The following is an 18,845-nucleotide window of genomic DNA, read 5'->3' on the forward strand; positions in this document are numbered from 1 at the left end:
CCAGAGGTAGATACCAAAAACCCCTGTGTGGGATGGACTACTGGTGTCGACACATTTCCCAGGGATGAAGTTCGCTGGCTCAAAAACTTAAGCTGTTGTGTGTGCTGGGTTCTCTTACTCCTCATCAGGCTCAAGCTACCTGTGTTGATGCTCTGTTGAATAGCCCTTATTATCGCACTTACACATTGAAGTGTAGGCCATAGCACAAGAAGAGGATTTTTTCCATACTAAAGGCTTAAAACACTTTAAATACGAACCACTAAGTGATGTGCTGTAACTTAGACAAACTTGTTGCAGGAAAAGATGGGATCCTGGAGTCAGGGGACAGCAGCTCTGTACTAGACTTCGACATTCTACAGGTGATCTGAGGCGTTACTGGAAACAGATGAAAAACGGCATAATCTTGGAGAAACCTGTTTCATTTGGAATGTGAGGACCTGACCTATTTTTATTTGAAGGGGGATTCTCAAAGTTGTAACTTATGGTTCTTGTGCTGTCATGGAAGTCGGCAAGATATTATAGATTTATTTTTAGCACGAATAAAGATGAAATCGTTGGCACAATTTGACCAGGCCACATTTGGACTACTGTGGAGTTTCCTTGGTTTTCTTCAGTGCGTGTACTGTGGTTTGGGAGACAACCATGTGCATTCCAGTTTCATTTACAGAAGATTGCGTAACCATGAAAGAAGAGAGATTCAAAGAGAAATTCTCTCGATTTTGGGTTTGCCACATCGTCCAAGGCCCTTTTCTCCAGGAAAACAGGCATCATCAGCTCCCCTGTTCATGCTTGACTTGTATAATGCCATGGCTACTGAGGAGGAAGACGGAATACTTGAGGGCACAGGCAAAGGTTTTAGTGGGAAAATTCATGGAAACTCGCGCAAAGGATACTACAGCTCTCCACATGGATATACTCGCGCAGCACAGTCATACCGCGCGGGCCCCCTCACGAGCCCAAGTCCGCCTCTAGCAACTTCTCACGACACTAGTTTTCTGAACGACGCCGATATGGTCATGAGTTTCGTTAATTTAGGTGAGTATTTCGTGACAAACATGCTTCAAGCTGGTATGTCCCCCGAAATACGTTTGTGCGTCTTTACGCACTGACGCTAAAGGTTCCATGTCTGATGCGTTGTAAAATAAATCAAAGAAAGACTAAGTAATTTGTAGGTTACGTTAATATAAGCTTCATCAGCGACAGGTATTTTTGTTTTATCATTTCTATACACAGGTTACATCAAGGTCATGGCATTCATCAAATTAGCCAGCTTTCCCAAGCTTGCCCTGTGTAGTAAATGAAATAATTATTTAAAATATACTTTTAATGAATAATCCTATTGGAAAAAAAACATTGCTCACATCAAGGTGTACATATCTGACTTTTGGCCCTTGTGCTTTACCCTATTTGAAGAAAGGAAATGTACTGTATGATGTAGCTCCTAGTGAAGATGTTGCCACCAGCATAAGGACACATTTTAAACATGTTACTGTCATGTTTCATGTTGATGAATAGGTATTTCTTCTATTCAGTTTCACTACCACCTATTCGGCATGCCCTGAAGAATTATTGCAGTGAACAGCGAACATAAGCGCAATTATCACATAAACCATATCTCATATATTTATATGTAATAATTACTTTTGCCCTTATTTATACAAAAACATAAATATAAATTATATAGAGTAATAGTAATAATAGAGTAATATTAAGTATGATTATTGTGTCAGTCCAAAGCTATTGTCTGTGGTAAAGGAGGAAGGATAATTGCACTTGGCATTGTCTTTTCCCTTTTGTGTAAAGTTTTAATTGACCACAGGCTACCACAATCCTTAGCGGTTTCCCCACCAGGATTTTTTTTTTAGGTTACTCAAACTTGTTGGTGTACATTTTGTTTGTGATGTAAACAGGGCAAATGTATTGTTTGTCATGTAATCACAATCAGCATCTTATGCCGGTATAGTCTACCAATAGTACGGGTCTGTGAACTGTACTGTAAATCTAAATGTGTATAATGAAATCAATGCTTTTATATTTCTACATGAATTGAATTGTAAAACACAAAGCCTGCCTCATAGTATATTTCTTATGTATACCAACAATATAGAGGGGGAAAAAGCCAGTCTCATTAAGTTACCTGCAGACATCTACATGTATATCTTATTTTGTTTATGATTATTACCGTTTTTCTGCTTTACTGCAGTACTTGGATCCTTTTTCATAGCAACATAAAAATGTTGTCAAGTTCTCAGTATAGTCTTCCCTAAAAAAGGTACTGTGGAAAAAAAAATGGTCTAAAAATGTAGTTATAGCACACAAGACCGTTTTTGATATAGCAAACTTACTTTTAAAACTCAACCCTCCAATTTACTTTTTCAGCATAATCACTAGTTGCCTGCTACTTTGTGACTTTACTGTTCTCCTTCACTGTGAGGCCAGCTATATTTGCTTTTAAAAAACAATTACAGCCTGAGTGATACCAGCATTACTTCAACATTGATGAAACGCTTTGCATGCTTTAAACGAACAGCATGGTGATAAGCGTGATTAACACTCTACAGGATCAGTAGCCGTGACCTTTCACCCCACAGTTCATACAAACTTATCGAATGACTGTCTGACCTGGGGATAATTTGGCTTAATTACTTCCTGTTGTTAAAGAAAGGAAAGAAGTTGAGTGAAGCCCGTTTTTTCCTCCCACATGGGCCCACATGGCGGTAAGCCGTAAAAAGGAGTAACTTTGTATACCTGTAAATGGCTCATTTATAGCTGGATGTTGCTGTTTGTTCTCCATCCATTAAGACAGGTTGTGCTGGTTGTCCATATACATTAGACCTGTTGAAATAGCCACGGGCCCCCCAAATTGTTGCTCTGTTGCAATGGCTGTTAACCATTTTGTGGATTTGTAGGAGCCCTGAACGAAGACACTTTAAATAATGGATGATCAAAGAGAGATTTTAGCAATATTTAAACTTAATGAACAGTACTGGAGGATGAAAACGTCAATTGTTACGGTAGCGCAGAAGGTAAAAGCCTTCACCTTGATAATTTGCCATCTGTTTTTAGTTAAGAACAGCAGGGCATGTACACTGTTTTCTTTGAAAGCATAGCACTTTTAATGGAGACAATGGCAGGCAACTGACCCATACACTACACACTTTTCTCGATCAAACATTTTTGTGATAATATTTAAACAAAGACTTATGAAAAATTATTAAATTCAAAACATCGTCCTCTTTTTCCATCACAATCTGGGCTCTGTGTGCAAATTCAAACATGTAAAATGATGCTTTGTGACATGTGTTTGTCCGTGTTTACAATAAAGAAGTGATCCGAATATGCTCGACAACACGCTCAGACAATGTTATTCAAATACAATGCTCTAATGTAAGCTGACATAAACATTTACTTAAGATGCCATCAGACATTTTGGACCAAACTCGAGCTTCATCAGACGTCCTTTTGTCCAGGAGCCAGGGCAGAGGCCCAACAACTACCACCACCAACCACCTACCCCCCCTCAACCAAACACACACACACGCACACAGAGACACAGATACAGACACGCACACCACCCCCCAACGGTGGAGTGTTCCGAGGGTGCTGACCCCTTTTTCTGATGCATGATGCAATCCCCAATTAATCTCCCCTTATCTCTCACCTGCCACCCCCATGTAACTCGCCACCTCTGCCTCTAATGGGAGCCAGTGGCTGGAAGCAGAGTGTGCGTCCATCCGGCAGAGCGATGCCTCGACCCCTGACCTGTTCGTGTTAAGTAACCACAGACTTTCACTGTAGATAAACTATGACTGAAATGGACCTGTGTTTGTCCTGTTTTATCTTTTAGCAGTGCTGGTGCCGGCTGGGGCACAAATGCCCTCCGTCCTCTAGTAGGGCTTTTAAACCACTCTCCACACTCACTTTTACCCCTCCTGAAGAAGGTGTGTGAGTGTTTTAAGAGCTTGGAATTCAGACTGAGTTTCACATGGAATTGTCTCTTGATATTCTTTAAAACCCTAACAAATATATGGGCGGACTCTAATCACGCCTCTCTCTCATGTGTATTAATTATTTTTTGGTCTGACTCTGGAGGCCTGAATTAAAGGCTTTATAGATTAATACCTCCTGTGGGACAGGGATGTCATTCATGTACGTTTAGATGCAGTTCAAAATAGCCACAAAAGTTTCCTTCCAAATTTCCCTGGACAGGGAGTCAATATTGTTGAAGAAATAATTTCAGAGAGGCTTGTCTGAACCTTTTTTTTCTTGACATGAGGAGCAAATGCTGTTGTCATAAATCGGGAAGGGCCTGTTTTTAAACGTTGACAGCTCATTCATCATGGGTTGGGAAAGACTATGAAACGCTCACAGTGGAGGTCTTGTCCAGTGGTGGCTACCTGTGTTGAACAGGGACATTTCATGGACTGAAGACTGCTTTTGTTGGTAGTCAAAATGTTGACATAATCCGAGGAATGTTAAAAGCCATTTTTATAAATGTCTCTTTGAAGGCTTAAGATGTAGATTGATAACTGCCTCTGTAGTAGAGAATTCCCTGATGTTACCCCTGGGTTTTAGGCTGGGCTTAGACTGGGAGCTACTGCTGTACTGTTAGTAGCTGTAATTCAATGTGTGTTATTCTCCCCCCCTTCAGTGGAGAGGGACAAGGACTTCTCTCACCAGAGGAGACACTATAAGGAGTTCCGCTTTGACCTCACTCAGATTCCTGACGGGGAAGCGGTAACGGCCGCCGAATTCCGCATCTACAAAGATCACAGCCATGTCCGTTATGAGAACATCACCCTTAAGGTCTCTATATATCAAGTCATCAAGGAATACCCAAACAAGTAAGCACAAGCAAATACTTTTATCTCTGTTACAAAAATAAAGCAAAATAGCTACAAATGTTGTATTGTACTGTAAAGAATGTTGGTGCTATTTGTATTTTTTGGCCCTGTCTTGCAGTGATATACTTGATCATATTAGGGGTTTCATCATGACCCCTTTTGTTCAGTTTTGCCCACTTATCTTTGTAATTAAAAATCAGGCTTTTCTGATGGCCACGGTGACAAAATCTCTACGGAATGGTCTACGGTTTACAGCCGAATTGTTCTGAGAGAAAAGAATGAGAAAGAAGACGCCGGCCACGTTCTCTCCCTACTGCGTGGCTAGACCAGTCTCGAATAACCTCTTTAGTTATTGTTTGCTGGCGTTCAGAGTCGCCTCCTTTATGTAAGATGGCCCTCGCTGGTCACATGGGGCCGTACACTTTCAGAGGACTTTATCCCACCCATGCGGCCCAGGTGTCCTCTTTTGAGGTTTGCAGGTCGGAGATGAGCTGGGCTGCTGGTCTACCTGAGGAGCATCCTGTCCTCCCGACGGTGACGTTTGTGTGTTTGGGTTTTTTTTTTTCTGTCCCTCCTCCTCTCGCTCCGGGCTGGATCCTTTGATACAGCCCTTTAAAACCGCGACCAGTTCTGTAAAACACTTTAGGCAAGCAATCATGCAGAAAATAAAAGGACATCCTGTTTACACTAGAGTGTGTCTAGGATCTGTCCGGAATCTTCCCCCTCGTGGCGATTAGATGCCTCGTTTCAGGAAGTTTTAAGGGTGTAATTTGTCACCATTTAAACGGTGACAATGGCCCTCACATGTGTTTTTCCACAACTCTTCAACAATTTAGGTTACTTGTGAGCTCAAAAAAGCAGCATAGCTGACAGAGTTTAAAGATGACTTCAACAGAAGGTGCCTTTCAATCCACACAAACACACACACACACACACACACACACACACACACACGCACACAGTTTGGTGGAATATCACAATGCTTTCTTGAACCCAATCATCACAAAATGTGCCTGTATTGCTCTGAAAAGGTTTCATTTGAGCGGCCATTCTTTAACACAGACATCAGCCTTCAGTGAAATATTCTGACCTCCAGGGCTGCCTCTGTCATGGCTTCTGGAAGGCTTCCAGCTTGCAGTCAGGCAGGTGGGTGTAATGCTATCGGCCCACACATACAGCACAAACAAAGGAAATTTACCTTTGCCAGAGAGAGACATATGACCCGCTGCTCGTTTACACAGGGCATTATTTGACATAGTGAGAGACACCTCTGAATATAGAAGCGTATAAATGACAAAGAGTGCATAAATAAGCATAAGTCACCTCAGTGATTGGAAACGCGAGGGGCCCAGACACGTCGTTCTAGAGCAGCTCCCACAGACCCCAAATAATCTCCTGTTGATGTAAACGGATCCCTCTCCTTGGCTTTATTGACAAAGAGAGCAGCCATAAAACAGTCACAAGCACAGACGTTGTTATTAAAACACAGATGGGAAGTTTTGTCGTTGAGGATTGGGGGGTGTTGGGTTGCTGGGGGAGAGGGGTATGTGCTGGTTTATTCTGGCCCTGATTGGAATCTCCCAACAAAGGAAAAAAGAGAACAGAAGAAAAAAAAAAGAAAAAGGACATTATTGTAGTTACTACTGGGCATGTTTTCAAAATACAATTTAATGGGAGATCTTGTCTGGAATCTAACAAGCCCACAGCACTATGGGAGGGCTAGATCGATACCACACATTGCAGTAGTTCCTTTTAGAACCAAACAAAAATTAATAAAGAGACACAGCAAGCTAAAAGTGATCCCATTGGGATGGCACTGAATGCTAGAGCAGGTCAAAGGATAGTGTAGCACCATAAATGACCCAGGCTTTACTGTGTCTTTGATGAAGCTGTTTTAAGACTTTACATGACTAAAACATCAGCATGCTCTGCACAGCTGCACTTCCTGTGGTCCTCAAAGTGCATTAGCCTCAAGAGCCCCATTCATTACCCCTCTTTCTTTCTTTCTTTCTTTCTTTCTTCTTTCTCTCTCTCTACAACTATCTCTCTCTCTCTGCTCTGCCTCACTCTCACCAGTTCCCCCAGTTCTGATAGCGCCAACAGATAAAGCGTTTCCATTAGCGGTTATGGTTGCCGGTCGCCCACTTACAAAGCGCTCCCGCCAACCCCACGGAAGTCCGTCGGCTATCACCACCCCCCTGTATCTCCGCGGCGCTGTCAAAGCGCTTGCATCTCGGAGCAGGCCATCTGGCCCCAATCGAGGTGCCCCGGGGGCCGACGAGGTCCTCGGCCTTCTAAGGGCCACTCTCCCTCCAGCCCACCTGCTCCTCTTAACAGAGCTCTGGACAGGCTAGGGTGGGTGGGGGTGGAGGAGGAGGACATAGCTGAACACACAGGGGCGCACTTAAACCCAGGCCTGCTCTCACAGGGGCAAATATGTGCTCGGGAGATTTCAGCGGAGATATGGTCCTCCGGAGACCCGTGCGAGGTCACTCTCGATGAACTCCGGTCTAGGGCCCCCTGGGAGGGGAGGACGGGCGGGGGGTGTGTAGGGTCAGTTGTTAGGTCTGGATTTTTTTTTTTTCTTAAAAGAGGCGACCGAGGTCTCCAGCCTTCACACATCCACTCCCAAATGCTCCTGTAACACGATGATGTTGTTTTTTCTCCCCCTCTCTCCTCATCTTTTGATAAATGTTATTTAGCGTTTCACACTTCAGCACCCAATTCTCAGGTCCTCCCCACTGGTCCTCTCGTAAAGAAAGGTGTTAAAGTGGCCCGTATCACAGCAGGGTACAGTCCGCCGCTTTACACGGGTGCGATATATAGAGTAGACACAGTAGACACAGCTGAACTTTTTCAAAGAATAAGACATTTTGGGAAAAAAAATGTCTGTTTGGGATTTCTTTGTCAGTTTATTGGGAGTAGGCTAGTGGTCATGTTGGTGCCTGTGTTAGTGTATTAACAAATTGTGTGTATGAAAGAGGTGTGTTTGTTTTCAGTTGATGCCACAGTAGTACATGTCTTGATGCCTTTATCTGTGTCATCATTTCATTCAATTCATCAATTCATATGTTGTTTAATGGATTTACAAGATAAATCCCTCATTTGTACTGTATTCATCAATTCATATGTTGTTTAATGGATTTACAGGATAAATCCCTCATTTGTACTGTTTGGATATCCACCATTTTTGTCTGCTTCAGAGCTTGGTATTTCTTAGCCAAGTCCTGCTGTTTGTTGGCTTGACATAATAGCCATTGGTATAACACAGTGACATAGCTATAATTGTTTCTTGATACCCCAACCCATCGCCCATGTTTGTCTAATGGCTGTTTGGATTATGGCTTACAGAAAACATGTTTTTTTTTTTATTTGTTGTTACCAGGGATGCAGAGACCTTCTTGCTTGATTTTAAGAAAGTCAAAGCCTCAGATGGCGGGTGGCTGGTCTTTGATATCACAGCCACAAGCAACCACTGGGTGCTCAATCCCCAACAAAACATGGGGCTTCAGCTCTGTGTGGAGACGTTGGATGGTAAGTAGGATTTTTATCATTTGGTCTCGTTGAATGTATGAGCTTTATTTTGCTGCAGAAATATGCCTGATCGTGGCCTATTCAAAGGGAGGGATGATCGCTCCTTAAAAGACGTGGTAGCTTGCAATGTTACAACTTGACTGATTTAAGCAAAGTCAAACTATGAACAAGTTTAACTCAGCCTTGAAGCTTGAACTAAAATACTGTAGCATGCGTGTATAGTATACCCTCACCCTAACTCAACCAGAAGACTGGTTCATGAAAGGTTTGGTCATAGCCACAGTAATTTTCTTTGGGAGGAAATGTATATTGAATACCTTTTGATCGTGCAGTTGTCCTTTTTTGTGTTTATTCCTTGCATGAGATCATCTCAGGAAAGAAACTTTGGTATTATCCATGAAATGCTTTTATCGTTTGTACATTTGGTCATTTCCTTCTTGGGTCTTGATGAGGCCCATGCCTTTGTTTTAAAACCACAGCATGTAATGATGACTAAAGAGCAGTTATTTTCTGGTGAGTCATGAGGACAACTCAAACAGTATGCCCCTCATGTGTGTTTTCTTTTATTCGTGTGCCTCACACAAGTCAGGGTTTTTCGCGAACCATTTTAAGGGAGTTGTGGTTGCAATCCATTTTAAGACTAGCCCCTGTAATTATTGGGCAACGCAGGACAATAGTAAGAAAGGAAGTGTGTGAGCAGATATAATCAGTGCTGAGAGAGGGAGAAAAGCATGTTTGCTTCAGTTGTGATGCTGTAAGCATTTCAAACAAAGCTAATGACCTCCCACAGAGGTGGAGCAGCATGAAGTTTTGGAGAACTAATTTTAGTTTTGTCTGAACATTTATGCATCATTGAAGAACAAGTGTTGTATGCTGAGCAAGGTTTGACCTTAGCACTGTTACAGTAATGCAATTTCATTTGCAGATTGAGACATTCTACATTTATGTTGAAGTTATGAGTTGTAAACACAAAAGGCTACAAAAGTAAAGAACATGATGAAAAATATTTCCCTCCATCTATAAAGAGCCAAAACACCGTATTGTGGTGATAAATGAAGAGAGTGCTTGTGTAAAGAGAACGTCTGTCAGTAGCTACTCCCATCTTAAAGTGATTGTACTCTTTCACTCTGTATCCCTCTAAGTCCATTTAAGCACACATATTGTTTACAGTAGATGCAGAGAGAAGTGGACAATTACACCCTTTCAGGGGCAATAAGGCGAAAGAAACAGAATTCTGTGGTGAGATAAGATTCTCCAAAGAAGCAGCACAACTACAACCATCAGTCTGAGTGCTCCATGTCTGAGTTGACGTGAACAAGACAAGACAATTTTCACCAGCACAGATGTCTCTTTTTTCACAACCCATAGACATGTAGAGTGAAATGGTGCAGAAAATAATTCTACTTCATGGTTCAACAGCTGAAACCACTGTAAGGCAAGGTGATATGGAAAACCTCCTACACATATGGATTCCTAAAAATAAGGCAGTATATCTGTCGCTGTCAAAGGCTTATTTACCATGATTGTGTAGGTGAGCCAAACAGGATATCTCTAAAGGGAAGAATTATTTGTAATTATTGTAATTAGTCATTCTGATCGGCTATTATTTGGCTTTGTAGTCCACCATATGACATTAAGATAATCAGTTTACATTCACAATTTAGTTTCACTCCACCCAATTACAATGCTTTACCCTTCAGTGTATTATGACTAAGATCTGCATTCATACCTTGTTTAAATCAGTGATAGAATCCACTTTCAGACAGTCTACTATAACGAAACAATACACTGACCATAATCAGAGGATAAATATGTTTTATGCAAGGAGATCCTAGAGAGTTCGCCACAACTTATTACCTAGTGGTATATTTGATGTGAAAAAGCTGCTGTTTGCATAAAAACTGGATAACACCTTTACTTTTATAAAAAGGTAAAAATGTTTCCGTCATGACAAAAGTTAATGTATTGTAAGTCCACATGTCAGCCAACATTTCCCATTCAATAAACCCTGTCACCTCTGCCTGAAATATAATAGCATATTTGCTTAAGGTTAATGAGTCCCTTATGATTTCTCTGCAAATGAAACATAATGAGATTTACAGGAATTGAGGCTTAAAATCTAATCTCAATATTTGTAGATCGTTAGAGTGCGATATCGTTGAAAAGTGTTCCCACTGGATTGCCCCTGCTTTGTTGATGTCTTTTATGTTAACAAGGAAATGATGTGGTTATACTGAAGTTACAGGCAGCCAGGGCTCTACTACATAGACTACTTATCCCAGTTGATAATGAATCATCAACCAGCGAATCAATCAATCAATCAATCAATCTATCTATCTGTCTATTTGTTTGTCTGCCTGTCTGTCTGTCTATGTATCTGTCTTACTGTGGGAAAGTTTGTATAGAACATAATTGCATTTAATGTCTCTCAAGAGTCCATTTTTGCTTTCCTTGGGAAACATGCGCATGAGGTCATGTCAAATGAAGTCGATAATATGAATATCATTACTGAATATACCCAGTGGATGGGTTAAGCTCTCTAGCTCATGCCAAAGGCTCACTAATGGCTAAGTCACTGTATAAACAATTGAAAACAATTTTTTTGTTTTCTGGTGAAGGAAGAAGCATCAACATGAAGTCAGCTGGCATCATTGGAAGAAGCGGTCCGCAATCCAAACAGCCTTTTCTTGTGGCATTTTTCAAAGCCAGTGAGGTGTTGCTTCGCTCTGTAAGAGCCACCGGAGGCAAGAGGAAGAATAATAATCGGAATAAAACACGATCACAACAGAAATCCTCACAAACACCCAAAAATGGTGGTAAGTTATTAGCCCTTAAAGGAGTACCGTCACACCGGTGTGACGGGAATGTTGGGAAATGAACGTTCTAAAGAATATCTGGGTTCATTGAATTCAACATAGAATTTTAGAACCTTCAATTGTTGCGGAACAGAATCTTATGTTAGAATGTTCAAAAACCTACACCTTTAAGGGTTAGGAAACATTCTCGCCTTGTCGTTTCATGATCCTAGACCATGCAATTATTGGAAGGAGACTACAAACTACAACTCTCAGTGATAATTATGTAATGAAAAACATTGAAGTTTAGAACACATGTGACACTCTATATGTGTTCTTTAAGTACAGCTACCCATTACACATAGTAGCTCAGGATGTTATGTCTACTGAGGAACGTGGTGGCTACCAAGACTCTCCATCACAGGCGGCATGTGGAGACTGTAGAGCTGTCAAGTCCTGGAAACAAACCAGAATATCTTACCTTAACAAAATCCTTGTTGAATAGAGTACCGTACAGTTATCACTTGACATGAGAGATTGCGAATTGTGTTACATCAGTGCGGGGCTGCGGGCATTTGGTGAATGACATTTAATTAGTCATTTACTAATTTCTTACTTTTTTAATAGTCTCAGAGAGGCCCAGGGAACTGAATCGAATCAGTTCGAACCACCAAGTGAAAGCAGACATGTCTCTGCCCCGAGCCGTTGTTACTTTCTACGGTTTTTGTCGTGGGGTCACGCAGTGCCATGTGGTGGTCCGTGAGGATCCTCCTTAAACACACACTGTGTGTCTATCCTTTGTGTACTTTGCTCCACTCAAAGTGAACAGAGTCAATGCAGTAAAAACCCGTAAAGCCCTTTTGGCACTCGGGATGATGTATCTGAGTGGGTTCGCCAAGATGTTGGAGCACATCAGAGGGACTGAGTGCCTGGCCGCGGCTCTGTGGGGAGCCACTTGCTGACGTCCGACGGTCGTTTGTCATCCGTGCCTCCTGGAACATCAAAATGATGATGGCCACTGCAGCGCTTGTATTTTTCATCGACTTCCTTCGCCTCTTGGCCCTTTAAGACTTCCTGTCAGGCTTTTATTCTGGACTGCAAAGTGTTGTTTCCTGTCTTCTGTACTAGCACTGTGAGAATTGGGAACCCTATTTAGAGCAGTGAGCTGTGGGATACCTACTTTGAGTCCACTTGCCACAGGCATGATTTGAGTGCTCCTGGACAAGGAGTACAACTGGTAGTAGTAGGTAAAAGCATTTCATGACAGACCCCCCCTTAAGAAGAACGCCCCATACCCACCCCCCAGTATAGTGCATGGTGCAAAGATTGAGATGCTCATACTTTAATGGAAGAAAAACCTAGCCCCTCAGCTGTTGCTTAGCCTTTCTTAACCATGGTTTCTGCATCTGAACAGCGTTTGTGCTGTGATTGTCTCTGTATTGTCCCATTCTTTGGATTGGTTCAAGTATGTCTGTTGTATCAATATGGCTAGCCTGCCATTATGACCTGCACGCACCCCCTTTTGTAACTCACCACATAAGAGTCTTGGGAACCACTGGGTAGTTTCACAATCAGGGTAAGCGGTTTGTTTCACAGGGCCTAAAAATGGAACCTTCTTGAAATATCATTATTTAGGCTTTCTTATGCTTTTTCCGCAGTTTAACCCTCATGACCCGCCGGCGGGACGGTTACCCACTTCCCCCACCTCCCCCCAACATTCTAAATCAATTGTATGCACCATATTGCTATGTAGCATAGTAATGTTATACACCATTTCAAAGCTTTGGCTCTTGGGAATCCAAAAATGGCAAGCTTTTTCATGTACAATGTGTATAGTGCTTTACATTTTCAGATTAATTTTATTATGTCTCAATTAAATTTGATCCAAAATGCCCCCCTCCCCCTCCTCCGCTTTTGGTGCTACCCTGACTTCTGGCTGCAGTGTAGCTGCAGCACCATAAGTAGATGCAACATATTGGGTACTGAAATATTCACAAGAATCCATAGAAATTGAATCTTCATGTTGTATTATCCAATATTAGTTGTACAGATGTATAGTTTATCTTATACACACTCATTGAACCAACAAAGTAAATGCAATAATAGATACTTTTTTGTAATTATTCCATATTTTGTGTAGTCAGTCTATATCAGAACACCTGACATACAATCTAAATAGTCCACAAGAAACCTCAAAGTGTTACCTTTCATTTGAGACCAGGATTATGCTTCTACACAAAGGGGTTCATGTGCAGTAAGCATTTGAGTGTCAGTATGCATTTTGGATAACAAAAAGTCCTATGGGGTGTTTCCATAGGCATTTTACAAAACGCATGAGCATACCTTGGCAAATAATGGTCTAAAGCACTCATATTTTCATTCTATATTGATCTACTTTTGCACACAGCCTCACAAGACCTGGTGCTAGGGCTCAGTTGTGTTTCTAAGGGATATCAAGTGACCCAGAGGGCTGAAATGTGGTCGGTTCAGAGATGCTTGTAATCCGGCAGAAAGAAAAAACTATATTCTAGCCTCTGTAACTCTGTGTGAGTACATCACACAGTTGTGTTGACTGTTTCCTACGAAAACTAGAGGTTCTCAGCTTTCTATAGAGGTCCAACATTTGATGGTAGGCCCCAGAAGAGGTGGGAACAATGCCCTTGTAAATAGGCACAGTGCAATTTCAGGCAAAAACTTGAAATTTGTATTGAGAGCTATGTTAAAGGCTGAAAAAAAAATGTTTCATGGCAACTGGTAATTGACAACTTTTTGATATTATCAGCCCACCCGGCCTATCAGCCCACCCGGCCGTGGCCTACTGGTTAGCGCTTTCGACTTGTAACCAGAGGGTTGCCGGTTCGAAACCCCGACCAGTAGGCACGGCTGAAGTGCCCTTGAGAAAGGCACCTAACCCCTCACTGCTCCCCGAGCGCCGCTGTTGTTGCAGGCAGCTCACTGCGCCGGGATTAGTGTGTGCTAAGTGTGTTTCACTAATTCACAGATTTGGATAAATGCAGAGACCAAATTTCCCTCACGGGATCAAAAGAGTATGTACTTATACTACTTAACCAATGTTATAGGAGCTGACATCTGAAAACAAAAAGTAGTTTTTCGCCATTTTTTTTCATACAATATTTATAGTGTTTCTTATTGTTCCTTTCGGATGTGGTTTGACTTTCACAGCTACTGTGGAAGTGGTACAGTATGTGTGCAAGGCCACGGGAGTCAGAGAGATTGAGCCAGCAGATTTAATGAGGTTACCATACAGTATATCCATGCATACCGTGGTCTAACACTGCAGTCGAATGGGCCCCCAGAGACGCTCACGGGCTCAGAGGGAGGATAAAAGCATTTGCCAAATGAACGCTGGTAAGATGTGAATGAAATTAAGGTTTTAATCAACTTTGTTTTCCTGTCCTGAAAGATCAAAACACCAGCGAACAGAAGCAAGCCTGCAAGAAACATGAGCTTTATGTCAGCTTCAGAGACCTAGGATGGCAGGTAAGATACTAACACTCCGGCTAAGCTTTGAGCCTCTCTATCATAAGCCCAGCAGATATCTGAGATGATAAAACGACATGTCCTGGATGACACATGGAGACATCTCTGTCACTCCTTATGGTTGGTTTTTTATAGGACTGGATAATCGCGCCAGAGGGATATGCCGCTTTTTACTGTGACGGCGAGTGCTCGTTTCCACTGAACGCGCACATGAATGCCACCAACCACGCCATTGTACAAACCCTGGTAAGTACATAGCAGCACCATGATTTTAGACGATATTATAAATATTACAAAAGGTAATAACAGGGCTCAGATTCACAGACTGGGTAAAAGAAATTGCTATGTCCTGTAGTATAATGTCAACCTTGTCCGCCGGTGCTGCAGTCAAGTCCACAGGTGTATGTAGTTTCATGGATGTCATTTCAGAGGATATTGTAAATATTATACAGGCAAATCACAGGGCTCAACTCCCTGTTTTCCATTCAAAGGTCCACCTGATGTTTCCTGATAATGTGCCAAAACCATGCTGTGCACCTACTAAGCTCAATGCCATATCAGTGCTGTACTTTGACGACAACTCAAACGTCATTTTGAAGAAGTACAGGAACATGGTGGTCAGGTCGTGTGGATGCCACTGAAGATATTAATGTTCTTGATGATGTTTATTTCCAGTCCATTACAAGTGGAGAAACATATCAAACTAGATTTGTGGTATGGTGTACAGTATTATGTATATTATGTACTTAATTGTGCTTATTTATTATCAATTATTTTGTGATAATGGTTTTACTGTAAAATATATTTTAGAGATTCAAATAAAAGCTCTTGTTAATCTGTTGGTATATTATCCACAACTACAACAACAACAACAAAAATGGTATTTTAGACGATTTACGGATACTGAGACTCACTGTACGCTATAATTTTAGGCGGACTGAAGTTAAGTGGTGTGTTGGAATACTCTATTCATCTCTGGGTGAGAGGAAAAAAGACTCAAGGCTATAGTTAAAATGTAGCTGAAGATGCAGCATAGCCGCCGTGGCAGGCAGGACTGCATATCCTATGCATATTTTCCTTGATAGATCCCAAAGCTGTACATGTGAATTGAGCGCAAATATTAAAATGCTCACTGAGCAGCGTTATCTCAGTGTCCATAGATCTCTGATACTGTTTCCACCGACCCTCGTCATGGGCCCCTCTGTGGAATGTCAGCTGGTAATGTTTGTCCTCAAGATCCCCTCCCCAAAACCACAGCATTGAGCCCATTCAACTTTGATTTTATTTGGAGAGATTGTGTTAAACAGGAAGGCCTTGTCTACCTGCTGGGACTGAGGTACTGAGTGTGGAATACACACCGGCAGTACATAAAACTGGCAGAACTCTACTTTTGGGGCCAAACAACCAGAGTGATTTGATGCACCACCCTCACATGGATGCATCACCAGAGCAGAGTTGTTTGTGTAATTGTTTATAGTGGGAGATGGATACAGAATGCACCTTTAAAGTATGTCTGGTACTTGTGCAAGGAGAGAAGATCAGCATGGTTCATAAGGTTGTGTATGTCCCAGTTGTATAGGTCATTTAAGATGTATTTTCTATTTTCATTATTTTATTTAACAAGGCCAGTTTTAAGGATAGTTTTAGGTATTCCAGTACGTTTTTAGTCTTTGTGACTCTATGTCATTTGTACCATCTCCTATTCCCACCCCATCCCCAATCCTTGTGTTCTAAACTGTAAGCGAAGGGTCAAAAGAAAATTCCTGCTGATTTATTCATTTATTTGCTGAAGAGTAGCCTTGTACACTAATTAACCCAGAGCGGAGTACAATGAATAAGTGTCTCCAGTGGTACTTTTACGAAATCATGTCTGGTTCATGTTTAATTTGTTTTGCCCATTTTCTCAGATGTTCAAGATACAAAATAAATGTTACTTCCCAAGATGATTCCCCCCCCCCCCCCCCCCCCACACTATTTCAGAAACATCATTAAAGATAATATCCAATGGGAGTTAAATAATAATGACAACCCACAGTGAATTCTCTTTGGAAATATGGTAATCTGTAAAGCACTTTGGCTCTATAATGATGCTGCAGTAGATAAAGTCAGATAGGTAATCTTCAGATTTTGCCCAATCCGGTCGGAAGTTGTTATCTTCTATGCCACTGGAAAATTAATTTTTCAGTTTGTTGGAGGGAAATTATTGGGTTAGAGATCGACTACTAGCAGCTTAAATGTTGAGTGGAATGATCTGTATGCATTTTGTTCACTTTTCTTCAGCCAGAGTCAAACCCATTTTGGCTTTTATGATATTGGAAAAAAATAAGAGAATATTTTATTTAGTACAGGAGACCTTTTGGAGAGCCTGCTTTTTACAAGAGTGTGTTTTACAGTCTTGTACCCTCTTGTATGAGATGGCATGGCTCACACGGCCAAGAGCAATGTTCAATACCATCACGATAGCTCTAAACATCTCTAGAATTCACAATGGCCATGTTCGATTCTTCACAAACCAAGAAATGTTAAGTGCTGCAGTGAATTAAGCCTTCATGAGGTTAGATATGAAATGCACTCATCCTTTAAATTCTCCAGTAAGTCTGCAATCAGGTGCCATCCCTATAGTCACTAAATGCTGTTGTGGGGGAAATATTTGTGAGGCAATTTGATCATTGGGCTGGGTTACTACTAAGAGTAGGTATCTTTATCTAAACGCCTTAAGTTTGTTTTCTAAAGGACACATAAACCTTTGATGAGGGATCTGTCAGATTGTTGAGGAGACATGGTAAATATAATTAAATGATAAGACATTTAAGAAAACAGGTGCCACTACCAATATGCCTAGATTGTGACCCCACTTAAAATAACTGTCTTGTCACAGTTAAGTTTTCTTTGTGTTACACAGAAAAGGGCTGTCATTGCTTGTCATTTTGAAATATATGGTATAATTTAAAGGAATAACATAAAATGTAATTATATGATGTGTTTTTGCTGATTTTATGAAACTTAACTGTTTTCCATCTGCTGAGGCAATTACAGTAATTGCAGTAATCAAAGTCACATTTTCTATGTTATTGGAGGTGTTCAGTTAAACCATACATTGGCAAGTGGCTACAATAGAATCATGTCTAAATATTTAAATCTATCTGATTTAAGTCACTTTTCATTTTAAAGGTTATATCATCATGCAATCTCATCATTTTTGAGAACAGCCCAGAAAGCTTTATCAGACTATGACTGAAAGCATACACATAAAAGTACAGATTTTAGTAATATATTTGAAAGAAATGACTGTATCTACTCTATTACTGTCTGTGGAATTAAATGTATTTTCATGAATGATCTTTGTGACATGCCCTGTTGCTGTGTGTCTCTTGTGATTTTTTACAATGTTGCATTGTTCAGTCCTATCGATCTGAGAGCTTCCAGATCTTCTAGCTTTGGGGTGTTAATATGTGTTACGATGTAAAGGTCATACTAACCTAACGAACGTCACACTTACAGAAGGCATACTTAATTAAGGACATTTTGGGGAAAGTCCTAACCTTAAGGTAGAGCCTTAGGCATAACTTGCGAATGACGTTATATTAAGAAAGTTTAGGGAAATTACGCACTGGGTGTTACTGACAGCTGAAGTACTATGATGTAAGACTTGTAAAGGTTGAATATGACATGAACATAAGTGCACCCTAAGAACCTTTGTAGTTCAAAGCCCCCCCCCCCCCCCCCCAATGGTGGCTTGCCAGTGCCAATGTTGTAATTCTGTGAGAAGGCCCCAGATAGCAACCCAGGTAGCAATGGGATGTGAGCCAATAGACTGCCGGATCAGGGCCAGCTCTCAAGCAGATTCTGGTGATCTGTTCCTTCTTTATCCCTCCATTATCTCAGCAAATCTATGTTTCTCTCTCCAGTGTATAAACCTTCTGCCACTGCTTGTTGACTTTGAGAAATGAGAGCACACTCAAGGGGAGAGACTCATTGAGACTGAAAGAAAAAAGCTTCTCTGGTATTTTATTTATGTGTGTTACATTGGAGATTGGGTTGTCTGCGTTACTAAATAGCGTTCAAAATAAACTGTGTTTGGTTAATTAGGAAATAAATTAGATGAACAAATGAAAGTGTACAAACATAGCATGTACTGGTTATAATTCATTAAATAACCTTATTCGTTAAA

General features: G+C 41.2%; 1 protein-coding gene across 1 annotated transcript; it reads left to right on the forward strand.

The window, feature by feature from the left end:
• Nucleotides 1–81: 81 nt before the first annotated feature.
• Nucleotides 82–18,013, forward strand: bmp5 (bone morphogenetic protein 5). The gene is made up of 7 exons (XM_042065077.1): nt 82–1,035; nt 4,652–4,844; nt 8,230–8,378; nt 10,997–11,194; nt 14,598–14,674; nt 14,810–14,920; nt 15,166–18,013. Exons 1-7 carry the CDS (start codon nt 546–548, stop codon nt 15,313–15,315), a joined length of 1,368 nt encoding a protein of 455 aa, XP_041921011.1. The 5' UTR covers nt 82–545; the 3' UTR covers nt 15,316–18,013.
• The last annotated feature ends 832 nt before the right edge of the window (nt 18,014–18,845 follow it).

Source organism: Alosa sapidissima, chromosome 16, assembly GCF_018492685.1.
Source record: "Alosa sapidissima isolate fAloSap1 chromosome 16, fAloSap1.pri, whole genome shotgun sequence".
Classification (NCBI taxonomy): Eukaryota; Metazoa; Chordata; class Actinopteri; order Clupeiformes; family Clupeidae; genus Alosa; species Alosa sapidissima.